The sequence below is a fragment of the Amblyomma mixtum genome, chromosome 4 (genome assembly GCF_055824585.1).
Source record: "Amblyomma mixtum isolate Tamu chromosome 4, ASM5582458v1, whole genome shotgun sequence".
Lineage (NCBI taxonomy): Eukaryota > Metazoa > Arthropoda > Arachnida > Ixodida > Ixodidae > Amblyomma > Amblyomma mixtum.
Window position 1 is genome coordinate 162,795,810 of NC_143015.1, and position 27,406 is coordinate 162,823,215.

Sequence of the window (27,406 nt, forward strand, 5' to 3'; positions counted from 1 at the left end):
CGGGCACAGTGGGTGAGGGAACAAACGCAGATTGATGACATCCTAGTACAAATCAAGAGGAAGAAATGGGCTTGGGCAGGGCGTGCAACGCGAAGGCAAGATAACCGCTGGTCCTTAAGTGTAACGGAGTGGATTCCGAGAGAAGGCAAGCGTAGCAGGGGGCGGCAGAAAGTTAGGTGGCGGATAAGATTAAGATGTTTGCGGGATACGGTGGCCGCAGCTGGCAAAAGAGAGGGTTAAACCGAGAGTCCTGGGAGAGGCCTTTGCCCTGCAGTGGGCGTAGTCAGGCTGATGATGATGATGATGTTTAAAATGGGAGAGAGATGCGTATTATTACCGCGTTTACGTGGCAATTTACTGGGCTGAATACTATAGGCTGACAAAATCTGCGCATACTAGACCTTTTTAAGGGACATCTTTTAGCGTTGCGCAGAGTAGAAGAGCTGCCAGACATGGCGGCGCGCTGCTCGCCCGCTTAGGACCAAATACAGCACCGTCCCCGCATTGGTGGGTGCGGTATCTCGTTCTATATGGCGGCATTTGCTTTTGATTGGCATACTCTCACTCATACATTAAGGTGTAAGTGACAAGTAGCCCGTGTTTCTCGGATAATTTGGAGATTTTCGATATGTTAAGCTGCCGTTTGAAGATGACGGATGTCTGATGAAGCAATGGGGCGCACGTGTGCTCAGGTTGCCTGCAGTGAAGCGCCAAATTCGAACCGGCTGCCTTGTCCAAAGAATTATGGTGCTCCCTCAGGCGTTCGTTTAGACATCTCCCAGTCTGGCCAACATACCACCCACCGCAAGAAAGGGGAATCTTATACACAACACCCTCGATGCACTCAACCCTCCTCTCTACGTGTGCTGTGGTACAACCACCACCGATCCTCCTTCCTAGTAGGGCCTCTCGCTTCCGCTGCACAGCTCGGCAAATGTTGCTTAATTTTCTGCGAGACGAAAATACCACATCAATTTGAAATTTTCGCCCCACTTTCTTCAAACGGTGTGAAAATGCGTGGACGTATGGGATGACAGCTATCTTCCGGCGCTTTGAGACTTCATCAGACATCCGTCATCTTCAAACATAAGGATCAGATAGTAAGGGAAATAGTAGAGGCATATCACATTGACAAAGGGGGTACAGCATGCATTAGTAAGCCCTCATTATCACTGGCTAACCGCGAAATCACCTTTTTGGAGCATGCATTTGTAGATATGTAGATTTAATATTTTCAGTGATGATGCAGTGTTTTTTCTGTTCTGTTTAGTGTTTGGCGGGAATGCTATATATGTACACATGTGCGTAATAAATCGTCAGTTGAAAGTCAGCGCTCGTGTTTGTTCCGTCCTCGTGTTTTTTCCGCGCTGTTTTACCATGAATAGTAATAACCAACTTGCCCACCTTTCTGTACTTCTAAAGGTTACCACCTCTATACACAATGCCTTGTGACCTCGAGCGTACCAGAAGATTGAAAGAACGCTACTGAAGTTACGTGGGCGGATCATTTTAAGAAGTTTGCGGGGATAGGGGGCGCAACTGGCAAAGGAGAGGGTTAATTGGAGAGACACGTACGGGAAAGGCCTGCTCCCTGCAGTGGGCGTGGTCAGGCTGATGATGATGACGGTTGCCAATTTGTGACGCCAGATTAAACGCGACGCCCGTTTTGCGATGGTGATTTCAATGTGTATTCGTAATTGTGTCTTGCGCACCTAGTAGAGCGCGCGTGACGACGTCACCATGCTGGTGTTAAGACGTCATTGTGTTCGAAACAGTCAGAGTGGCCAGTTACAGTGACGCCACGCGTGACGTCACTGAATACTGTTAGGGAAGGCCCGGAACCGGCAGGAGCGGTCTCAACGCACGTCACAGTGCTGCTCACCTCGTACAGCACCGAGAAGAGGATGAGCCACAGAGCGTTGCTCGCCGTGGACACCACGATGCGCAGCGCCACGAACAGCAGGTACGAGTTGGCCAGGCTGGTGGCGAAGCCCGCGACGACGAGCGCCGCCAGAGAGACGTGCATGACGACGCGGCGGCCCACGCGGTCTGCCAGCATTCCCGCCAGGGGCAGGAACACCACGCACGCCGTCATGTAGGTGAGCACGGCCAGCTCGATGAGCCAGCGCCGGTCGCATACGAGCCTCCACTCGCTGACGATGTTCTTGCCGTAGCGCTCCAGGTCGAAGTCCCACGCCTCGCAGGGCACCACTCTTCCCCCGGACGCCTTTTCGTCGGCGTCCGGGGGATCGCGGCGCGTGCAGCGGCTGCGGCTGCCGTCCGGCTCGACGGGCAGCGCCAGGACTCGCCACTCGTCCGCGCTGAGGTTGGCGAACGCCTCGGGCGGCCGGCACCAGTGGTCCATGACGCGCGTCGTGAGCCGGAAGCTGACCAGGTGAAGCAGGAAGGTGGTTCCGGCCAGCATGCTGGCCACCAGGAGCAGCACCTGGAAGCAGCCTTCTCCCAGCGGCACGCCGTGCTCGCCCTCGGTCGCCGAAGACCTCCGCTGGGCTCCCAGGTCGGTGTCCAAGAGGGGCCCGAGGCCCGCGAAGCTGGCCCGCTTGGAGATCATCGAAGCAGGGCATCCGATCCGAGACGTGTCCGAGCTTCTTCTGGCCGCGAGCGAAGGCTCGTGCGGGGAGCACCACGAGCCAGGGACGCGTCTTCTTCTGCTTCCACTTCGCCGCGGGATGGATGGAAAACTTTAATTACGCAAGCGAGTTTGGACCGTGCAAGGTCTCAGGGCCACCGCATAGCCCTCACATTACGCGAATGTGTCCAGGCCACGTAGGGTCATGACACTGGCACCCCGGTTCACACAGTGAAGTTGCGCGTCCGGGTCCTGCGATGCAAGGAGGGCCTCCCATTCCTCCCATGTACCGATGGCGGGCTGTCCCTGCGGGGGAGGATCGGCAGGGCAGCCGAAGAGGATGTGGTCCAAGGTGGCGTGTGATTCTCCGCAGAGAGTGCACTCTGGGGAAACATGGCGGAAGTAGGATAGAAGCTGAGGGGTAGGAAGAGTTCGGGTCTGGAGTCGCCTCCAGAGGATTTGTTGAGAGTGGGATAGGCGGGGGTGAGGAGGGGGATAGATTCGACGGGCAAGGCGTGCTTGTTGAGTCAGCTCTGAGAACGTGTGTGCCCGCTCCTTCGAGAAATCCCGGCTGGGGTCGCCATTTGCCCGGCAAATAAGTCCTCGGGCTATGTTACGTACAGCGGTCTCGTGGGGCTAGTGCATGGTCTACTGATGTGGTCTTTGTATAAGTGCTGTGATCACGTTAACGAACAGCGAGCAAGCAAGAATGCGAACGCAGTCGTGTACAGCAGGCAGCCTCGTACGGCGGGCTTCCGCAGGCCTCCTTGAAAAGGAGGGAGCAATTTGGAGGCGGTTACAGACGGGAACATGCCCAAATCCTCACATATTAACCAAATCGTACCAGGGGCAATACGACGGTAAATGCAAACTTTGCAAGGGACGGGCAAACGCGGTTTAATGACATCCCAGTTGAAATCAAGGGGAAGAAGTGGGCTTGGGCAGGGCATGTAATGCGAAGGCAAGATAACCGTTGGTCCTTAAGAGTAACGGAGCGGATTCCAAGAGAAGGGAAGCGTAGTAGGGGGCGGCAGGAAAGTTAGGTGGGCGGATGAGATTAAGAAATTTGCGGGAATACGGTGGCCGCAACTGGCGAAGGAGAGGGTTAATTGGATAGACATGGAAGAGGCCTTTGCCCTGCAGTGGGCGTAGTCAGGCTGATGATGAGAAAAGAAGCATGGGAGGCTCTGATGCTCAGCTCGGGCTCATGTAAGCAAAAAGAAGGCATCAATCAAGTCCAGGCAGCCGCTAGGTCCCAAGGGACCTTGGCCGACTCTTATAGCCTTGGAGGTTAAAACCTCCTCGAATTTTATTTTATTTTTTTATTTCGGAATACTGTCAATCCCATCTTGGGATTTTTACAGGAGAGGGCAAAACATACAAATACAGGTTCAGTGCTATTTTTTTAAGAGTAGAAAATAAAGGCAAAACATGCAATACAAATGGCAATAATAAATAAATAAATCGCGTCATCAAACTGATGATGTCACTTGATTACAATAAATGCACTGAGAAGAGTACTGTAATACAAGAATACGAGCAAGGTTATGATGAGAGGAATGAAAGTACAGAACTCTCAGCGAGGGTAATAAATTTGTCAATGGTGCGCTGGGCTGTGACTGATGGATGCAATTGATTCCAATCTCGAACAACTTGTGGAAAAAAAGAATGTTGGAAAGTATTACTGCGACAGAAATATTCTTCAAGGGTGAGTGCATGCTTGTGACGTGTTCCTCGTGTAGTGTTTATACGAACAAAGTCTGTGGGAGACATCTTTAATGCATTATTAAGAAGTAGATGCAAAAACTTTAAACGGTGTAATTTGGCACGGCTGGTCAGCATGTGAAGCCCTGCCGTGCGTAAAAGATCTGTGGCTGAATGCATGCGGCCATAGCAGTTGAAGATAAAGCGCACGAAGATGAAGTTCTCTCTCTCTCTGCCACTAAATTTTCTTGCACCTATTTTTTCATTTGAAAAAGGCAGCGCCTAAAAGAAAGAGCAAAAATAAAAAAAGTCCCGTTCATCAAATCTAAAAAAAAAAGTCAAATGTCCCGTTCGTAGGAACGCGAGTAAACTAACAAGAGACTGCAGAAGCATTGCAAGAACCATCGCGGTCTTCTCTCTGACGCCGGCCTGACAGATTAGTGGTTTTCGAGGTAAGGAAACGGCGCAGTAACTGTCTAACTTCTCGGTGGACACCTTAACCAAGCCGTGAAGGAAGGGAGGTGGGAGTGAAAGAAGAAAGAGGGAAAGGGGTGCCGCTGTGGACAGCTCCGGATTAATTTCGACTCTTTAAGGTGGGTTCAGACGAGCGGACCGGATCGCGGATGGTCCGGGCGCGTCAGCGCTCTCCGCGTGCCACGTGACGGGAACGTCACGGCTCTGAGCGACCTTGAGCGGGCGGCGCAGACTTTTCCGGGCCCGGATCGCGGACCGAGTGAAAAAGACGAGCGCCTTTTTCAGTCCGCGCAGAACGAGCCTCCGCCGCAGACCGGGATTGTTTTTGCTCTTTTTTGCTTCTAGGCGCGCTCGCCTGGCTAGCTATCCTGAATGAAGTCGGCTTTGCTCCGTGCCGGCGCCTTTCGTTTTGGCGCGCTTTTCGCCCAATTTGCAGCTCGAGTGCGGCATTGTGTGTCCTGCTTTTCGTGTTTCGCTCACTGCACTGTTCACTCCGCCTATGCTGCACTGCGACGTACAGTGTATTTGAGCGTGTGCGTAAATGCCCGCTTTGCTTTGTTGTTTCTTCTAATTTGAGTGAATTTGGAAAGAAGGCGCTCAGTGAGCCAGTATCTGGTAAAACTGCTCTGGACTCAGCCGCAACAAGCGTTTGTACTCTCTGGGTCGCATTCAAGTAGGTCCTCGTACAGAAGGTCCTGCATGCCCAAGCACTTTTTTTCCAACCATGACTTTGCCCAACATAACAGTTTTTAGCCACGAAAGCTTCCTCCTCGTCCTCAGACGCTTCAATGGGTACAGCCAGTGCGGCGAGACAACGTTTTCTCTCGGCGTTCATGTTGAAATTCTCGGCAGCTGAGTTTTCGAAGCCACGCAAACAGCGCAAGCACGCCGCGGGCGAGAGGACGCGGGGATTGTCCGCTGCGTTCGTGTGAATGCTCGACGTCCGGACCGTCTCCCGGAGCTTGGTCACGCGTCACGATAACCGCGCTGACGCGCGCGGACCATCCGCGATCCGGTCCGCTCGTCTGAACCCACCTTTAGCGTGCACTGACATCGCACAGCACACGGGTGACTTTTGTGTTTCGCCTCCATCGAAACGAGGCCGCCGCAGGCTGGTTCGAACCCGGGTACTCTGACTCAATAGCCGACAGTTGCAACGTGTGCAGCAAAGCTTGAGAGAGAGAGAACCATTTTAACTAAACGGTTCGTAATTGAACTTTGGCCCTCATAACAGGCGTTGGAACCTTGTGTAATTGGTGATAGCTAAAGAATTGAGATTTCGCCCTGACGGGCTCCCCGAGCACTGCAACGTATGTTCTGTCACCGGGCTTACCGCCTCTTTATGCGCGTCGGTGACTTTGTGTCGCTTGCGTGTTGGTTCAGTGACGACACAGCTGCGGCTGGCGGCACCTACGCTTCGTCCCGCGAACCAGATACCAGCACAGCCCTGCAAGTTCGCGAGCGCGCCGCTAGCTGGCGCTAAGGCCTCGGCCAGCGCCATGTAGTCGCGGTAGCCTCTGTTCTGTTCTCTCCGGCGCTCCGCTAGAGCAGTGCGTAAGCGGATGAAGCGGATAGCCTTAGATCGCCTTTAATCTGCCTTTTTCTCAGGATGTGGCTTCCTCCGGGAAGTGGCGAAAATTCGTCTGCTCCTGGTTGGAAGCAAATTCTCATACGAGACGCAGGCGTGATCCGGTTCCATGGGGGCGCCAAATGCGCCTGCCAAGTGCCGAGTGTATATTCTAGTTCACTATAGCCGAGTGTAAATGGATGGAAGACAGGATGGAAGATACCAGCGCCCCTTTTCAAACGTTGTGGTAGCAGCTGCCACTATGCTGGAGTTTTTTTCTTTATCTCTCTTTAACGGTGCAATAAATCGGTCTATAAACTCGCCATTTTCTTTCAATACATTTCTAATCTTACACTTCTTACCTTATGTCACATACTCTCTCCTTTTGAGCCGTCGATCTTTCAATCGCTTTTTTTCTAATTTCCACCGCAGATTAATTCGCATGACCGTCGTTATCTCTAAAACCTAGGGCCTTACGGAGAGTGGTGGCTGTGACTTCATCGACATCCGGATGGATACAACCACATTCGAGAGTGTGATTGACAACTGCTGCCATCTATCGCATGTGCCTATCACTTACGTCAACTGCGCACGCTTAGCAGAAGCTGGCTGTTTGTTTTCAACCAGCGGAGTTGGATTAGGAGAGGCGCGCCTGCGCAGAGCAGCCATGAGATAAAGGCGGATTCCCCATTGGCCACCATGTGTTACAGCTAGAGCCGTGGTTTGTTTCGCTGGTGTTACTGGGCGAGAGTGACGGGTCTGGGATTTCTGCCCATCTATACCAGTTACCAGGCCCAGGTCAACTATTATCCAAGAGAGTTTCTGAACCTGGCAAAAACGAACAGGTAAGCAAACAAAAATCATGGCCGCGACTCGAGTTGTCGCCAAACGTTTTTTTTTCTTTTGGGAGAGGAGGTAGTGACCAGAAGTTCTAGGTCGACTGCATATGAAATTTTAATGCTTTGCCCCGAATTGAAAATATCCACGCCAATGCAAGGTGTCACGTCAGATCGGGCAAGCTGTATTACTTCCTTGAGGAGAACGAACTCGAAGCTTCCCAAGCGCATACTGATGAAATGATTATGATGTGAGACTAGAGCACATATCACACATGAGTCATGACAATGGATTCATCGCTACATCCATTACTGCCAGTTTCGGTATCACAATAAGAGACCGCATTATTCGGAGGATTAGAAGCAAATAGGAGACAGCAAGGCACAGAGGGCTTCTCGCATACCGGTACTCGGTAGGTGAGTACCGGTAAGATACAACAGTCGCTGCATCTTACCGGTACTCACCTACGGGGCAGAAACGTGGAGGCTAACAAAGAGGGTTCAGCTTAAGTTAAGGACAACGCAGCGGGCTATTGAAAGACAAATAATAGGTGTAACGTTAAGAGATCGGAAGCGGGCGGTGTGGGTGAGGGAACAAACGCGGATTAATGCCATCCTAGTCGAAATTAAGAGGAAGAAATGAGCTCGGGCAGGGCGTGTAATGCGAAGGCAGGATAACCGCTGGTCGTTCAGGGTAACGGAGTGGATTCCAGGAGAACGCAGACGTAGCAAGGGGCGGCAGAAAGTTAGGTGGGCGTATGAGATTATGAAGTTTGCGGGGATGCGGTGGCCGCAGCTGGCAAAGGACAGGGTTAATTGGAGAGACATGGTAGAGGCCTTTGCCCTGCAGTGGGCGTAGTCAGGCTGATGATGATGATGATGATGATACCCTAATGTCACAGCACCGATAAGCGCCAGCCTCGCAACTCTACCGTCAAGCATGCATTGACGCAGCGCACTGGTTCCTGCTGTGGCGCTGCACAACGCAGCCGCTCGGCCACTCTATCGATTTTTAGCCGCTTCGCGCCTATTCTCCGCTAGATGGCACTACCGATGCAAGTCGCGAACTCATGGACAGGGTTGTCGTGACCATAGGCAATTGAGTACGGACGACGTAGCACTGTACCACTGTTAATGGGCTGGACGTGCACCTCCGTAGTTAAGCACGGCTCTTTACTGAGCCAGGGGTCAGTCTACGGAACGCAGTCGAAGTCTACCCCAGGGAGCTGCGTCTCTTCGAATAGGATGTGCATATATCCACTAATCGGAGACCCGACGATAACACAGGGCTCGGTTATCTTGCTGGGGTTGCCTATTTATTCTGCTGGTCCACGTGGTACGAAATCAAGCCCAGAGGTCTTTGCCTCCCCAAGAGGAACATGGACTGCGAGGGGGCCGTAGTGGAAGGGTGCTCCGGAGTGATTTATATCAAGCGATTTCGGGCTTACCGACTTTTAATTAACAAGCTTTGTGCTAATGCTGCCTACAACCCCGGCATCTCCACAAATGGCTCGCGCCTCATCGTCCGCGATCGTCGTCGTCGATACCACATGAGCGCAGATTACTGAAATGTCCGTAATTGGAAACCATATCTATTTCACCTTATATGGCGCTGCTCCTTTGATCGAGGCAGGGACGCCTTGGCAGACAAACATTCTTGCCAGACCCACAAACGTCAGTGCCTTTAGTCGACTGCTTTCTTTCGGCCGCCACAGCGTTAAGGAGGACCTTGCTGCCTATGGTAGACAAAGTGGCCTTATAAGAGCAGTGCGAGGCGGGGCTTTTCAGCCCATTTAGTGGGTTACTCATACCCTATTTCTGACTTGTAGCCCGATGACCTCGAACTGAAATATTACTTCAGCTAATGGTTCCTATTCTTGCCCAACCCCAAACCATAGCCACAGCAAACGGGCGCCTTTTGCGTTCAGCCTTCTTGGAAAAAAGGCCCAAAGCTCTTTCGATGGCTCGGTTACCACGTGCGGACATGCACCTTGTGATCACTGCGTTTGGAATGCCTCAATAACAAAGATATTTCGCACGGCCCGCAACAGCCTCCCAGTGAGAAAAATGAACATTTTTTTTTCTACGAGAGAAATGACTCAGTAACTGCCTCCCATATCTCGTTGGACACCCGAACCGCGCCGTAAGGGAAGGGATAAAGGAACGAGTGAAAGAAGAGAGAAAGAAAGAGAGGGCTCCGGAAGGCGCCTTCTTCGTTCTAGGGCAGCTGTGGTAGGCACATTCTCCGGGCTACGTATGTAAGCACTGTACGGTTGAAGCAGGTGCCTGCCGCAAGGGAGCACGGAAGGGGTTGTGTTTCGCAGCAATGCTCCCCACTAAGGTTTGAAAGTTGACCTCACTCCACTAGTGAAGGGATATGTAGTCTCGTCAGCCCTTAAAGTGAGCACCTTTGCTGTGCCTGGACTGTGACAAGTGTCTCTACTTAGAGCATGTTGGAAAGTTTTGTTTGGCGACAACATGCACAAACTCTTACTTTTCCCGCGAACATATTTGTGCCTAGCAAGAACTGAACCCTTTCTATTTTTTTAAAATATATTCCCGTAAACTTTGAGAAAACATCAGATGCTTTGTAGAGAAAGGAAAGGATAGACCATATTGACGAGCTGGAAGAGCGAGAGAGAGAGAGAGAGAGAGAGAGAGAGAAAATTTTATTGCTCCCATAAAAGGGGTGAAGGACGAAGGAACAATGAGTTTTCAGACAGCAAAAGCAAACCTAGCTTTTCTTGTTTGTGAATTAATCACGTATCTAGTCAATTACTGTACAGCCCACTGTTTGTTTCCTTGCCTTTTAAGTGGTTACGAAGTGTTGACTGAAACAGTCAGGAAAGCAGGAAGTCTTCATGAAACTTGAAAACAGCCTGCTATAGGCACCCTGCTTTAAGAAGAGACACTAATCCCCAAAACAAACAAAACCCACACCACAGCTCGCACGGTGAAAAGTTGTCAGTCTCGCGCGATACCTCGAGGCGAAGCGTTCGCAGAATGTATCCAGCGCACCAAAAGGTCGACTATCCGAGAAAGAAGTATCAGAAGCGTTACAATTAGGCGTCGGGGAAGTAGAAATTGCTCCAATAAAAAAAAAAGGTCGCAGAAAGAAAGATTCAGGGGGGCCCTTAGTGGTACTGAAGTGCGACGATGCGAAAGCCTTCACCGGCGTTGAAAGTAAAGGAGCATTACAGACGTGTCACTGTGCCAGGGATTACTAATTCTTCTGATCAACTCTGAACTAATTAACTAATCAACTCTTAACGAATTAACCCTTACTAATTCAATTGGCAGGCTATTGGGTGTCACTTCCTGCGAACACGCTGGTGGCTTTCGCCAGTGCAAGAAGTGTGGGGCGGAATTCGCCAGTGCCAGCTCTGCCAACACCCACCGCCGATTCCATCGCACTGGCGGTAACTTCTCGTGCAACGTCTGCGGGAAGTTGTTCGCCCAGAAGGGCCATCGCAATCAGCACGGTGTCTTGGAGCACGGCCAATTTTTCCAGCCTGGTACTCCAGACTATTCGTTCAGTGAATAGTCCAGCACTGCATGCGAAGGTAGAGGCACAGCGCTACATCGCAAAGTTGCGTGCAAGGCGCCACCCAGTCATTGCTGGCCGATAGAAGAGCGAGAGGTGGACAGCCTGACGGAATACTGCTCGGGCGCGCTCTCATCCCTGACGGCACTTCGTCGCCTCGACTTGTGGCTGGGTCCCCTGGGCAGCGGTCGCAGGGAGTCCTGCATGGAACGGCGCAGTACGTCGGCCGAGGGCACGGTGTACCGACGGGTCTCCGAATGCACTGCGCCCGGAGCGGCGTCCGCGGCAACCGTGTCCGGCAGGCACTCCATGGCGGCGGCCGCCAGCGCCATGGCTATGCTCACCACGCACACCGCCTGATTAGAAGTAAAAAAAAAAGAATGAGCACAGTCTCATTGATAGAAGATGATTAACATAGTTTTGTGGTGCATTCAATGAAAAAAATGGCAGTGGCTTAGCTCGGCTATGCCAGGATATACGTAGCGAAAGCGAGCGCAACGACGAGGCAAGCGGTGTGACGTCATGCCAAACGGCGGCTCCGCGGCGAGGCGCGTGGTGTAACGTCATGCCAGATGGCGCGGCGAGCGCGCGGCGTCCGCCAGCTGCGGCGGTTGCTAGGCAACGGTTCAAGGTCGGTCTCTGTGCCTCCTCGGAGCAACGCCACAGCGAAATCGCAAGTTCGCGGTCGATGTAGCTTTCGCTACAAAAGAAGCTCTTAGGCGATCCATGGTGGATCGCTTGCACGCGTTGGCAGTCAAACGTTTGTTACACCTGAAGTTAACGCACTGAAGTTCGTAATATGAGAGGTAAACACACTTAAGTTCGTTACATCGGAGGACTAGACGCGAAATATCGCTACTACATCCGAGGTGGGGTACTTAGATTCGTAACATACGCAACTTCGTTATATCCGAAGTTAATACACGAATGTTTGTTATATCCGAGGTGGCATACTAGGTTTAGTATATACGAGATTCACAGACGAAATGTCATTACATCAGACGTGGCATAGTAGGTTCGTTATATCCGAGGTTAATGCACGAAAGGTCGTTACATCCGTGGTGGCATTCTAAGGTTCGTTATCCGTGGCTCGGTGGGCCACATGCCACTGCCTGTACTGACAGAGGGATGTCGCCATTTCCACTTGCGCTAAGCCTTCTAATGTTGACGCATTAAAAAAAAGTGATTATTTTTAGCGTAAACAGTGTCATTTACGAGTTTTCAAAGCTAAAGACGGAGGAATTTCGCGAACCAGGGTTTGGTTTGTGGATGTGACGTGATGGCGACACGAAGGGAGTGAGAGTTCCTCCTTTCCTCGTTGCCACAGGGCGTTACAGTGCCGTCACAATGCATGACGCACTTGATGCCGCGCCGCCGTGGCGTAATGCGCGTTGTCGCTCCGTTCTATAGCCAGTCAGCGTGACGCGTTGCGCTATCTGGTGTGTAGAATACGAACCATGTCGCGGCGATGCTTCGGTGCCAGCCGGAACAGGATCTCGCCCAGCGAGCCCGTGAGGCGGCCCAGGGCGAATCCGCCGCATATTCCGGTGCAGCGCGCAGACACCGGGTACTGTTGCACGGTGACCAGGAAGGCCAGGATCACGGCCAGGTTTCCCAGCATGCGCAGCGAGATGATCAGCAGGCCGCTGACGCGGTCCAGCTGCGCTGTGCTGATCGTGGAGGCCAGGACGATGGCAACGGCGCTGAAGACGAGCGCGACCACCACGTTGATCCGGCGGGCGCCGAAGCGCGAGGCGCACTTGTAGGCCGCGAAGTACATGGGCACCATGGCCACGATGCCCGCGGCCGCGAACGATTTGCGTACGGGAAGAAGGTCGTTCAGGTTGACCTGGGTATAGTTGGGACGGAGTGGGGGGGTGTTGTGACGTAGCGGAAACTCGGGTCACATGATGCGCCGAACGTAAGGTGATATGGGTTAAGTTATTATGACGATGATAGTCCATATTGGTATAATAGGACGTTTCACCATAACTTATTCCAGCACGTAATATGGTGATATGGCTAATTTTTAAGCTACGCGCTAAAATGATGCCTGCTGTCAAGGCTGCCTAATTAAGGTTAAATGAAGGATGCTATACTTGCCCTCAGAAACTTTAAATGTTTGTTTATACAGCACGCGTGTCTCATCTCCGAGTGGTAATGTAGGGTGGAACGAGATGTACTATCGCCGGTAAAAGTTGACGGTATACTAGGGGTGCTGAAAAAATTTGTTGCGGTGCAGTGAAGCCCGTCAATTGCCTGAAAAGTATGAAGATACTGGGAGCTTACATGCTCCTTGTAGTAACAATATCAGGTCACTGGGTAGCGAGGTGAAGGTGCACTGAACGTTCTTCCGAGAAATCGTGTCCCGCAAACTACTGCTGTTGACGGTACTCTAATTAAATGACGTCGTTTTGATCGACAGCAAGGGCATTGCTTGAAGGCGGACCTGGTTGAAGGCGAAGCTGGTCGCGGCCCACATGTACGACACGAATACCAGGCGCCGGCGTACTTTCGCCGAGAAGATCGGCGGCAACAGGCTGCGCTCGGAAGGCAGCCCGCTGACTCGACGCTCGATGCGCCGTCCCTCGCGCGAGAACCAGGCGCGGCACTCGTCCAGCGAGGCCCCGTTGAGGCGCGCCGCGCGCAGCGCCGCCATCTCGGCCTCCCGGAAGCAGCCGTTGTCCACGAGCCAGGCTGGGGAGTCGTCGCCCACGGGAACGTAGGCGGCGGCGAGCGCGCACGTGGGGACCATGAGCGCCAGGTGGAAGTACTCCCACCGAAGCCGCAGCCCGGACAGTGCCAGCATGGTGACTGGCATCGCCACGGACGACACGGCCATGGCAACGAAGCAGTAGGCGTCGCGGCGTGCCGGCGTGCTCACCTATAGTTCGGTCAAAGCAGAATTCGATACTCTACTTTTCGAACACGGCACCGGCGCAGAAGACGTGGCAGACAGGACCCCAGCAGTACAGGTAATCGGCCCAATATCGGAAATGAATGGCCTGACTGTGGTCATATGTAGGAGCGGCTTTTGCCTATGTATTTCCAATATTGGGCCAATTAGCTGCGCTGCTGGAGGATAAGCTGCCGTGCAAAGATTGTCCCGTCCTTATGTCCGTCTTTTACGGCGGTGTAGTGCTCTAGGAACACGCGGTCCAGTTGGCACTGTGTAACGCAAGATGCAGCGACAGCCGTTTTGCGGTGGTGGTGTATGTAACGTTTATTCATAGCTTTGTACTGTACTCTGGAGCAGTGCGCGTGGCGTTACTATGCAGTAATTCATGAGGTCACTGAACACTGGCCAGATAGGTTAGGTTGGTTATTGGGGTTTAACGTCCCAAAGCAACTCAGGCTATGAGGAACGCCGTAGTGAAGGGCTGCGGAGATTTTCGACCACCTGGGGTTCTTTTAACGTGCACTGACATCGCACAGCACATGTGCCTCTAGGATTTCGCCTTCATTGAAATTCGGCCGCCGCGGCCGGGATCGAACCCGCGTCTTTCGGGTTAGCAGCCGTGCGCCGTAACCACTGAGCCACCGCGACCACAGCTAACGTGGTTCGGTGTCACGCCTACGCCCTGAAGAGATGTCGCCGTAGTTCTCACCTCGTATAGCACCGAGAAGAGGACGAGGCAGAGGGCGTTGCTCGCCGTGGACACCACGATGCGCAGTGCCACGAACAGCAGGTACGAGTTGGCCAGGCTGGTGGCGAAGCCCGCGATGACGAGTGCCGCGAGACAGACGTGCATGACGACGCGGCGGCCCACGCGGTCTGCGAGCATTCCCGCCAGGGGCAGGAACACCACGCACGCCGTCATGTAGGTGAGCACGGCCAGCTCGATGAGCCAGCGCCGGTCGCAAACGAGCCTCCACTCGCTGACGATGTTCTTGCCGTAGCGCTCCAGGTCGAAGTCCCACGCCTCGCAGGGCACCACTCTTCCCCCGGCCGCCGACGAAAAGGCGTCCGGGGGCTCGAGACGCGTGCAGCGGCTGCGGCTGCCGTCTGGCTCGATGGGCAGAGCCAGGGCTCGCCACTCGTCCGCGCTGAGGTTGGCGAACGCCTCGGGCGGCCGGCACCAGTGGTCCATGACGCGCGTCGTGAGCCGGAAGCTGACCAGGTGCAGCAGGAAGGTGGTTCCGGCCAGCATGCTGGCGACCAGGAGCAGCACCTGGAAGCAACCTTCTCCCAGCGGCACGCCGTGCTCGCCCTCGGTCGCCGACGACCTCCGCTGGGCTCCCACGTCGGCGTCCAACGGGGGCCCGAGGCCCGGGAAGCTGGCCCGCTTGGAGATCATCGAAGCAGGGCATCCGATCCGAGACGTGTCCGAGCTTCTTCTGGCCTCGAGCGACGGCTCGTGCGGGCAACACCGCGAGTCGGCAACGCCTCTTCTTCTACTTCCACCCAGCTGCTGAAGGCTCGCGCTCAGACTCCTTGTTTGGACTTCGTAGTTATGCAATGAGTTAACAAACAAGGAGCACGCAGAAATGCGAACTGTCGTGGACCTTGGTTGGCAGCAGATGATGACTGTTGGAGGTTAAGATGGAGCATGGACTTGGACACCTAATTCCGGTTAGTTGCGGCGATATGATAGCATCCAAGAACCTCACTGTGAGCTGCCATGCACGACCGCTCATGCCATGCAAGTGGAGAGGGGGGATTTACGTCTCTGTTTTCCCACCTGCCAACCGTGGGTGGTCGCAGCTCGCTCTTCCGTGTACCTGGCAGGTGACGGGGTTCTCCTGCGGCAGCTCTCTTATCTCCCTCCTGTCCCCTAGAAGAGAAGATGGGGATTTCCCTTTCCCTTGTCACTTTGCAGGTGGCGGAGTGGGACACCGCCGGTGGGTGTGGGGACGTGGGGCCGTTATGCTACCTTGTAAAACAATTGACAGACAATGACGGCGGCCAGTAATGCGAAATTCGAGCGCAGCTCTTTCTGGCAGGTGACATGTTACACTGTTAGCCACCCTCTGGAATGTTCCTGTGGCAGCCATCTTCTGGCTGTCCATTCCTCCGCTCTTGCCGTGGCAGGTGGCGTTTCGCTCTGGTACTTCGATGACAGGTTACGCCGACAGCACCGACTACGACGCGGAAATGGCGCGTAAGTGCAGCGCTCTAAACGCTGCAGAGTGCGCTAGTCAGGTGCAAGGGCATGCGATCGTGGCTGCCTGCGATATCGTCCATATATGCTGTGGCACAGCAGCAACCCTCGACCTCAGCAAGCACAACGTGCGTCCTGTGGATCATGACATGTTTGGGCGCGAGGCTAAGGCCGATGTTCACTTTTTGGCATGGGGTCTTTGAGGCGACATCTGATGGCGTGTAATAAATCCACGGTGGAAGGCTCTTGTAAACCTTGCTCGCTTGCTAGTTGATAGAGATTCGCGGTTGCGCAGATAAATCGAAGCCTACCACAGATGCAAGGAGAGCCGAGAGCTACGCGCGCATGTCTGGCTCTAGCTTCTGCTTCCGTGTTTTTTTTTCTCCGCTTAAACATTATTCTTAGGATTGGCAAGCTATACGCTGGTCTGTATGTGACAACCCGCGCTCGAACGGTGAAGAATTAGGCACGCCTTCAGAGTCTATGCCAGTTCCAACAAGACGGAAATGAACGCTGCCAGATTACTACTGCCCTGTCCGACCCATTATTATCACAGATATGAAACACAAAGAAAGTAAGCGGAAGGAAACGGGGCTGACTCTTCCAGGAAAAGAAGCCTGACATTATTCTTGGACCTCTCGCCTCTTAGTGGAGGCAGCATATCTCGCCATGTTCCAAGCCACCAACCAAAGCCTATAGGCTGTTTGCATCGGGAGATATTATTTGCGCTAGGGCATGACTTGAGGGGTAAGAGCGTGCCTCGTTCGCGTCGTTCAATACGCCCGATAACCGCGACCAACTTGGCCTAAGGCCTTCGCGGAGCTTGAGACACCCTGCGAAAGCAAGTGCCCGCAAGCGACCGAGAAGGCGGTCACGTGAGCAGCGAGTGCAGTGTAGTTGCTCAAACTCGTTCTCAACGCTGACTCGGTCGTGGAGAGCGGGTTAACGGTCAACAACTCATCGGGGCTCGTTACGAAGGCCGGAGAGCCCCGAGCGATGCTCGCGGTCTGTTGTAGTTCATCCTCGAGCAGAGCGGGCGTCGGTGCGGGTCTGGACGTTTCAAGGCGGCTTGGTCACGCTTAACAAAACACGTCCATCGCTTCGTGAGACATGAGCAGGGGCGGCTGCTCGAGACGGTAGCCCGCACAATGTTTCGTCGGGCCGACGTCGGGCCGACGTCGGCCCGTTTGTTTTCACAGCCCTTCCTGCTTTTCGGCGCCCCAGGCATCGTATAGTGCGTCTCTGCCGCGTATGTAGGAACCCGAGAATAGAAGGGCACCCGAGCTCCATCCTGCGGAGTCTGCGCCGCCTCTCGATTATTGGTCCCCCCCTACGCGCCCCCCTACGCGCGGCCTTGTTCTCCTCGGGCGACTGGTTGTTGTCTCGCGCGCTTTTTCTTCTTTCTTGACGGACCCTTTGTAGCGGCGGAGGAGAGCAGAGGCCTTCCACGCAAAACAAAGGGGAAGATGGAAAGAGAGACGACGACTTTATTTTTGCGACCCATGTCGGAGTCGCGCCTGCGGCCTCTCCGATGTATTCGGCGGGACTTGTTCCATTTGATGCGGGTCCAAATGGCATGGGTCCGTTCTGAGAAGCCATGGGTGTGCTCAGCCGGGCGGGGCTTGCACTTCCGGAGGCGGGGCGCTCCGGCTCCTCCACGTGTGAGGGACTTCGGGAGGGAGGAGGGAATTGAAGAGGAAATTAGGACATCTGGCTCCCAAATATGTCTGTGCAATGTCTCAAAAATTCTCCGCAGGTCTGGCAGCTATATAGTGCGGTAGCGCCGGATGTTTGTTTCAGGTGCCCTCCCACGGTTGTACGGATTGCAGTCACGTTCAGCGGCACGAAATGTAGTTCCGTGATCCTAACGCAACCCAGATGTACTGCTAACCTAACAGTACTGCGAATGCTAACCAATAAGGTCACCTTATTCTAGAACTGGTTAAAGTGTCGAATACAAGTGAAGCAGTCGCCGCGGTGCCTTGTAGTTTTGTGCACAAGCAAGTAGAGGTACATATACCCACACTGTGGGATTGGCGGGGGCCCCCCTCCCTTCAGAACCACTTCCTCCTTCTCACCCCCTATCCGTAAAGTGCAGCTGCGTAGCGGGATCCAGCTGCTACGCCATGGTTCTCCGCAATGCGCAGAACCCGTGTTGTTTACCGAAGCACCTGGCCGCATTGCTTTCATGCGGAAGAAAGTGCAGCCTCTGGAGAGACAGATACACCGTATCTAAGCTCGCTTTTTGGCGCCCACACCTTGTGGTGGCGCTAGTTCCGAACTTCTCGGAATGCAGGCATTGACTGACTTTCGCAGTGAAAACAAGGAATCGTATCCACAATTCAGCAATATAGCATATGCCACCGAGCGTTCGCGGGTTGGGTAGAGTTTGGCGCCACTTCGGGGCTGAGATATTAAGGCGAAAGCCTTTAATGCCTCATCGTTGTCGACAGAAGGCTGTCAGCAGAGGTGTCGCGCTTTTCGGTTGGTCGAAATGGTTATGACGTCAGGTTGCGCGGATTCGCAGTAGTGAGGTCACCCACGGATGCCTGACGCCCCCTTTTGGAGCAGACGGCAACTAATAAAATAGTTGTCGTCCGCTCCGAGAGGGGGCGTAAGGCGTCCGTGGGCGACCACATTACACACCTCATTACTGCGAACAGAGCCATGGATACAAGCGAACTCATCGAAGCAGAGAGAGAGTCGTCCTAAAGAAGCAGTCAAAGTGTGTAGTTGTAAAGTGTAGTCAAAGTGTAAGGTCAAAGAAGACACTAGTACAGCAAAAACAGTCTCGCAGCCAATGCCAAACAGTGCGCCAGGAAAGGCTTTCGCTTTGCAGCACTTTAGAAAGCCAAAGTGCGCCCTGAATTTTTTTAGCGGACGGAGCAGCAAATGCCATGCACGGTGGTTAGCTCGAGGGGGCTCGCTGTACCTGGCGCCACGCTTGCGTCTGTATTTTCCTTCGTAGACGCCTGCAGAAAAACAGTGGCGACCCTTTCCTGATGCGCTATATCGAGACGTGGCGATGAAGGCACTCCTGGGCCGAGCTATAGCTAAGGGAGGTGGAGGGGCTGCTCCGCCTCCGTATACAGTTTGCGGACGCCGCCGCCTGTTGTTCGTCCGTCAACGCCCACGCGTGGGTCGCTTGAAAACCGATTTAGCATCGCGGCTGTTTTGTTTATCGAAGTCCCAGAGGCGTCTTCCGCCGCCGCCTGGCGTCCTCTCCTAGCGGGGAACTGGGCCGGAAGACCAATGTGCAGCGGTTCAACGGCAGAACGACGGGTATGGGAGGGAGACGGTCTGTCCTTGAGACGAAGTCGCCTCCAGTCACGAGGGGTTATCCGGTGGGAGGAAAATTTTCACTTTTAATTCGATAGCACTATAGGAGCGCCATGAAGGCGAAAGCTGTACGGCATCGGCGGCGTCTGTGTAAAGCCTCCACCTGCCATCTGCCACGGTTAGCAGGTAGAGAGAGGGGGAAGCCCCTTTTCCACTTGTAGAGTGCTGGAAGGAGATGCCGCACTAAGCATGACTCGGGAAAAATGAATCGAAGAAGCGATTGTGAATAAAAATGGAATAAGATTAGAATCAGAATCGGATAGACTGGCAGGTAGAAAAATGCGAAAGAAAAAATACAGCAATTTCCTCTTTCCACCTCATCTCCTACACTCGAAACAGAGAGGAGTAAAAAGGGAGTAACCTGCCCGCTATAGCGCACTCTCGTCAGGGAGTGGGCTAGAGGACAGCTTACTCCCTTTTAATCCCATTTGTGCGTTTTCGTGTTTAGATTGTACGCGATACCCCTTCCTTCAGTGAGGCCAAAGCGGCATGCCTCTGAAGAAAAAAAAATTATAGGGCAGATTACACTCCGGTGTAAGACTGATGACACAGCGGTGCTGTTTGAGTTTGGTTCGATTATGTTAAAGGTGATTATACTCGTCATTTCTATATTTTGTCGTCTATAGTACCCCCCCAGATTAACGAACACTCAATAATCAGTACGTACAGTCTTTGTCAAAAGTAACCAGGCTGCACGTTTTTCTTCTCAGTCGTATATTAAAGCTATTATGCCAGCCCTCAAGCTCTAACTCTCTGTATGGCAAGAAGAACCCCTGTTGTCACCTTCAAAGAACTTACTGATATTTAAGGAAGCCGTGAGGGCTCTGTTATACGAATGAGAAGCAAACCATGGAGCCTGGTTACTTTTGACAAAGACTATACATGTGTTTACTTCAGTACCACCCACGGACGCCTGACGCCCCCTGTCGGAGCGGACGACAACAAATAAAATAGTTGTCATCTGCTCCGACAGGGGCGTCAAGCGTCCATGGGTGACCTCATTACTGCGAACACAGCCACCGCTGCGCTCGACTAACGGAACAACCCCTGGTTTAAACAGCGTCACTGTTAAAAGGAAAAACCGCAGCCATCTTGCTGTCACCCGAGAGGGTTACATAACTGCAGGAGTTACGAAACTCCAGCTCCACATTCGTGAATGTCCTCCTCCCCTGCATGCCCCGAACCCTGCGCTAATCTGGCACTGTCGTTCCAGCCATCGGCGGCGCAACAGCCAGCAAATTCCAGCAGAGCTCGACAGTTGATTTTAACAGCCGCGGTTGACGCCGCCGACTGCGCGGCTCTTGCCTTCTGGAGCGTTCCGCATTTCACAACTATATCGGGATAGAAGAGCTCCAGTTTCCATGCCCGACGGGCGCTCGCTCTCCCGGCGGTCGCTTCCGTTCGCCGGATGCCTCGGAGGCGTAACTAATGGTTCCGACCGAGCGGCGTTGTCGCCGGCTGCCCAGAAAGGCAACCGCGGCCCGCCCCGTGGTTCTTGGGGCCCGCGGCGCGACCCGAGGCCTATTTTAGACCAACGGGGGAACAACTGGCGCTTTGCTTCTATTTTCCGCTTCACTCACCGTCTCTCCGCCGAACTTCTTTTTTTTTTTTCTTGTTTCCGTTTCCTCCCGCCTGGGAGAGGGTATCGGGAGGAAAAGGTTGGTGACCGAAGGCGGCCGCGCAGCTCGGGCCGCGATATAAGGTATACTGTTGCGTTGGCGCGTGCTGATCTAGGCGCTCTCGTTCTGCCACGTCGTATATGCATCCGATCTCCCATCCCGAGCAGAAAGGAGAAAAACAAAATGGGGGAGACGCTTAATCTCCGCCTTAAAGGGAAACTGCACAGGTTTCAGAAATCAACAAGCTTAAGAGCGTCGAATGTGTGTAGCTTGCAGATAAAGCATGCGAAGTCTTTTTGGGCTAGCACTTCAAATAGTGAAGTAATCGCCGATTAAAATCCGGACGCCCGTCAATGTTCTCCGCAGCGCACAGCGCCAAGTGCGGGAGCGAATGATGACGTCATTGAAGGTATCGATACATTTCCAACGCATAAACGCCTGCTTTGAGGGAAAGAACCAACGCCACCGAAGGCAAAACCTGCCGAGAGTTGTTTAGGAGCGTCTAACGAGTCAGGGCAGGGTGTGGCTGACGACAGCGGTAACTTGAAATAATACCTTCCGTGACGTCACGCTGTATTTGCCTGCACTCCTCCGGAGCATTGAGGAGAAGCGCGAAATTCAATCGTCGATTACGCCACTTTTAAATGCTAGTGCAAAAACACTTGGCATGCTTTACCTACAGCCTATATAGACTTTAATCCTTGAATATCGCGAAATTCTCAAAAAAGTGCTGCTGTTGCCCTTTAAGGGTGTGATGTTTCCGGTGACCGCGCCGCTCCGGAGCAAACACAAGCGTCGTTATGCGACATTGAACACAAATTGAAGTTGGCCTGTGTAGATATATATTACCGAAAGTAACTGAGCTCACATAAGCTACAAAGAATAGGTTGGGGCGACCGAAAAGGAAATAAAAATAATAAGCCCCTGCCTGCACCAAGTACGTACAACAGGCTTAACCCAATTCGAAAATAAAAGAATAGGCCCGTAGGCAAATTGTATTTTCAGTCGGATACAATCCAAGAACGAAGCGGAAAATGTCTCTCGAAGGGGTCCATGCAGTCACTGGCGTCGCCCGGTTGTCATGGCGTCGCGGTTAATCTGGTTTACCGTTGTTAATCCAGTTGTACCTGCCAGCCGCCTGAGTTGTCACACTGGCAGGTGCAGGGGTATTAACCGTGACGTCATGGCAATCGTCATGGCAATCGGCATCCTTTGAGGGGCATTCGCCCCTTCGTTCTCGAGTTATGTCCGTCTGTAGTGAAGGCGAAAAACGAAACAGGGGTATCCCCTCACAAATTTTTTTTTACGCAGTCTGCATACTGCCCATAGAATTCTGTCTATAAAGTCTATAGACTCTCTATGGATAAATACTAGAGAACAGTCTATAGGCAATACAAATGCTATAGACAGTCTATAGATTTATGGCCATACACCTTTAGTAGACTTTTGTGCATAGAGAGTATATAGACAATGAATAGACAAAAATAAATATCTATAGGAAGGCAGTAGGGTACATAAGAAGTCTACAGACTGTCTATAGATCATTTTTATGAGGGAGATCTCGGCCAATGGCTCTTCTCGTAATCAGAGTTGTGTGTCAGGAGGCAATAAACAAGCACACCCAGTCAGGAAGACCCAGGGAATCAATTTTTATTACGAAGAAAAAAAAATGCATGAAGCTGAATCTCGCCAGTGTGACATCGATCACCACATGTTTTCGTCTGATGTATCCACGCGAGCGTAAACGTTGTGGCCCTGACCTCCGACGGAAGAGCTTGGCGTCACCGCGCGCTCGCTGATGTGCAGGGAAATCGATTGGTGGAAATCAACTACCCTCGGCGGTGCATGCCGGTGGCGTGACGCTACGAGTGCCGTCACGCCATGAAACGCTCAAGACGTAAGCAGAGGGCACTGCCATGGCGCACACGCTGAACAGAAAGCGGTAAAAAGGGAGTAAAGTTGGCCTCTAGCGCACACCCTTAAAAAAAGGGAGTGCGCTAAGATTACACCTACATGGGTGTAAAAAGGGAGTAATGTGTCCCCCCAGCGTACACCCGTAAAAAGAGTGCGCTGCGTATACACCTATATGGGTGTAAAAAAGGGAGTAATCTGCCCTCTAGCGCTCACACTTAAAAAAGGGAGTGAGCTAGGGGACAGATTACTCCCTTTTTACTCCCATGTAGGTGTATTCGTGTTCAGAGTGTAGAAAACCGCGCGCGCCATCGCAGGTGGCCTGTTTATTGCTGGCAGAGGAGCAGAAATGTCTTCCGCATAGCATATACGAGATCACTGCATGCGGGCTCTTGGCTCAAAGGCAGGGGCCCATTTTTGCGCCGTTTCAGCGCGGCGTGTCCGAGGCTATTTTTGGTTGAGGATGTTGTTCGACACAGGAGGGATTAGCCTCGCGTTATTGTGCCAGCAACTGCTCCGCCGTAACGACGCATTAAATAATAACTAAAGACACATGCGGCTTTGCAGCGGAACTCGACCGTTGTTTCGTGATGAAAACGAAGATGCGCAGTCACTTACCAAGCCAGGGGGGATGGAAATGATGTTTAGGAGACGGTATACGCTCAGCCGTAAAACTTGCTGCGCTTTCATCTCGGCACGCTGGCAGATCGAATGACGAGTGCAACTGATTCTGCCGCTCAGCAGCGGCGTAGAGACGTTCCCGGAACTATGGTAAAGAGACTATATCTGAGGAAATCGACTTGAGAGTAGCTGCACTCTAAACACGAGTACACCTATAAGGGAGTGAAAATGGACTAAGCTCTCTTCGAGCGCGGTCCCTTATATAAAAGGGAGTGCGCTAGAGGGCAGTTTACTCCGTTTTCACTCTTTTCCGTTTAGAGTGCGGGATGAAGGAGCAAGGCAGTTCCTGAGCAGTTCTCCCCGAATGCCGACGACGGGAGGTGAACGCAGGAGTCTTTGTGGAGCTTTCTTTTTCTCGAAATGAGACATATGCAAAAACTGAAGCTAGGTGAAATCAAGCTGTATTAGTTTGGTAACACACAGATACTTTATATTGTAAAACCAAGAGTAATTGAGATAAAAACATGACGCACAGATATACACATAGACAGGACGATCGTATTGCACTCGCCGTGCGTATGCGTGTTTCTTTGTGTCGTGTTTTTAGCGCAATTCCTTATGGCTTTACAAGGCGATAACCAACTAGCCCGACAACAATTCTTGGTCAGGTATAGATCTTTCCTTTTGGAAAAAAAACTATCCAAACGAAATGTGTGAAACAGCTAGTATATTAAAGCCTACCAAGTAACTCCTTGCAATGCTCGATTCAGTGGCTGCGGTTAACAACAAACTCTCGCCTTTTATCTTAGTTTCTGTCAAGGCGGATTTGGCCCATTCAGAAAACAAAAGCCCTAAATTGCTTATGACCCGGGACGTGGATGCCGTCACCTATAGGCAAGCACTCTCTTAAGTAGCAAAAAATAAATAAATAAACAAACGAGAAAGCAGCATCCGGCGCATGAGACGGTCGCGTGATCCAAAGTGCAGAGCACCGGGATCACCTTTCCTGGCGAGGAAGGAAACAAATGCTCAAAGCCGCCGCCAGACGGCAAACACAGAAACGGCAGAAGCACAACGCGGAAACGGCTCTGCGGCGCGTTCGACCAGCCGTAAACCTCGTTCGGAACCCGTGTACCGTCGTCCGATGAAACAGGCCTGTCCACATAAAGATAAATGTAAAACAGATAGAGAGTTCAATCAAATAAACGAACAGAGAAGAAAGTTAAAGGGGGAAAATAAAGCGAGCAGACGGCAGGCGGCGAGCAGACGACGCGGACCAATAAAAAGAGCCACGCGCTAGCAGACGACAGATTTAGAAAAACGAAAACGCGGCCGCCATAATAGTGTGAACACAACTTCGTCGGAAAGCCCTGTTAGAGGGGAGGAAACAATGGCTGCCACACAAGCTGCTAAAGCGCCGGATCTTGACAATGCGCGCGTGTTGCTACGCGTTGGTGAGCGCGCTCTCCGTAACGCCCTTTTTGTATGTTTATTTTATTTCAAGCTCTTCGCCAACAAAACGGTAATGCGCGGAAGGGACGCGGGGTCGACGACGCGAAAGCGCGGATAAACGGAGGAAACAAAAGCGGCAAAAAGTGACAGCGACCTTAAATTTTCGTTCACGCCGAGCTAGGCGCCACCGTGCAGGCGCCCCCCAGCAGAAGTACGCGCGTCTGCGGGGTTTCTCGTATAAGCCGCCCTGGCAGGGGAAACGGCACGCCCGGGCTGAACGAAAAGCAGACGCTGGCCGGGGATGGCCAGTGGAAGGAAGAGAAACAGAAACAAACGTACATAAAAAAAAGGCGGGGAAGAAGATCCGGGCCATTTCTGGAGGCGTGTGCCGGTTCCCTTTCGGCCACACCGGCGAGAACGTGTAATGGGGAAAAAAAAAAGAGGGGGGACAACGCGCGTGTAGGAAAGAAGGTGAATCAAAGAGCGTGAGCAAATCTCGCGCGACAGGTCATCTGAAACGGTCCCCCGGAAATGTCGTCGAGTTCGCATTGGCTTTCGTGTGCGTTCTTCTTTCACTCCCCCCTTTCTTTCTTTACTTTAAATCTGACGAGAATGCGTTCGAGTTTTTATTCGGGTGAACGGACGGCACACGGGAGCGGTGTTGTGTATGAGCGCTTCGCCGTTGTTTAGAAAACGAAACGAAGGCCGCTGCCGCGGTGTAGCCGTGAGTGAACGCGAGCAGAACGAATGATCGCCGGAACGCATGGCGCGTGAGAGGCACAAACACCGCGGTAAGCTTGATGTACTGTCGCCAGTAAAGGTGAACGGACCGCGGAAGCGGATTAAAAAAAAAATATTTCTCAGGTTTACTCTGTCGGTGGATGCATGGTAGACCGCACACGTCGCGGTCGTCATTACCGGATTGGAGTGTTAACGCGATAGCATTAGAGGCCTCGTTACGCAGAAAATTCGTTATCGGCGTTGTGAGTGATAAATAGGGTGGCGTAGGGTTAGGCAGCCTAGGTCACGTGACGTCGCGGGGTCTTCACAATCTACCCATCGGATTGTGAGCGAACTAACCACCCTGGCAGTTAAATTAATGGTTGGTCGCGAGAGGTCACTCGGGAGGAGCAACTTGGGTCGCAAAAGCCCCACAGATGGCAGCACCAGCCATCGCAGGGCAGTGGCGCACCGCTTAACACCACTGCACCACTGCTCCAGGAGTGGTACTAGGACTTCCAAGGATCTATTACCGTAAAGTTGAGAGTGACCAATTCCGCATATATGAGCATTAACTCATTAACGCCATCGAGTCATATCCTTAAGGCGGAGCCTTAAGGATCCTTTCCTATTTGTTTTTGTATACATATAGCTCTAAAAGGCCTGACCCGTACAGTGCTCAGGCAATGCATGACATTCTACCAGCTGTTTTGAAAAGTTTAGGGCTTCGCAACGAAGGGAGTATGTTGCCAAGGGGGTGTTCCAGGCCTGGGCTTCTGTGATAACTAAACGTAAATGTTTAATTATTACATCTTTTACTGCTGTCTCATCTTGAGCAAACTTAAAAATTTGAGCAGCACGCTGCACATGGAGCAAAACTAGACATTGTGTACAGTTCTACAAGGCCGAAGTAAAGATAATGGTTTTATTGATCTTTTCTTTCATAGATTCTCGCTCTCTGTAAAAGCAACGCCGAGCCATAGACAGCAAAACGATGTCGCTTTACCTTGCGGTATGTTATGAAGAAGACGAAGGCGTAGTCCGGGCTGCAGTGTATTGAGGCGACGGTTGAAGAGCTCGGCCGTGTAGGAGTGGATAAATAAAAACAATACATTGGATTTTCCCAGTGTACACTTCACGCGTATGGTGGACGACGGAATCAGTACTGAGAAAAGTGCACTACGAATATTAAAAGAAACCAGAGGGGGATGGGGGGGGGGGGGGGAGTTGTAGCACTTTAGAAGGTTAAAGCACACTCCCTAAGTCATGCGAGCAGCTAGAGTGCTTCAAGTGCGTTCTGACAAGCCCCTTGATGACAGCTGGCGAACTTTCTGCGTACTTGCGGCGCAGAGGCAGCGCCTTGAGTGTGGGTTTCGACAGCGGATTCGAGGTCGGATTGACCTCGTTGCCAGACGCTACATTTATTTCCCCATCCTTTCCCGACGGCGCGACGTCCGATCTCTCTTATAAAGCCCAGCCATTTGCGCTGCATGGTCATGAAATATCGAAGTAGCGGCACAGTGCGCGCGCTTCCAACCCTCCCGGATTCCCTGAAATGTCTCCCTATATTCCCGCGTATTTTTTTTATCCCGGAGCATACCGACGGCTTGGAAGTTCGCTGAACTTCTACAATATGAAGGACATTCCTGTGTTTTCTACTCTTTCGTTCGAAACGAGAATACAGATCCAAAAAGAATTCCCGTGAGTTATAACAAGAGACAGGAAGGGGAGGGTAGCCAAAGTTGGTAGGTAGGGAAAGAGGGACGAATATTCCCGATCCATGCCGCGCGCCTTCCGATTTTCCGACATACATTGTACGTCTGCGCTTGGGGCAAGAAACCGACGCACGAGCGTCGTGCGCGGTCGCGCGCACACACACACACTTGGGCAATCCTTGATGCGGTCGATCACCGGCCGCTGCTGCTCC

At 52.5% G+C, this 27,406-nt stretch overlaps 1 protein-coding gene across 1 annotated transcript; it reads right to left on the reverse strand.

The window, feature by feature from the left end:
• Positions 1-10,492: 10,492 nt before the first annotated feature.
• On the reverse strand, positions 10,493-15,157 carry LOC149349072 (solute carrier family 22 member 7-like). The gene is made up of 4 exons (XM_089585981.1): positions 14,324-15,157; positions 13,165-13,599; positions 12,172-12,564; positions 10,493-11,071 (listed from the first exon to the last, which is right to left on the reverse strand). Exons 1-4 carry the CDS (start codon positions 15,011-15,013, stop codon positions 10,784-10,786), a joined length of 1,806 nt encoding a protein of 601 aa, XP_089442107.1. The 5' UTR covers positions 15,014-15,157; the 3' UTR covers positions 10,493-10,783.
• Positions 15,158-27,406: the final 12,249 nt, after the last annotated feature.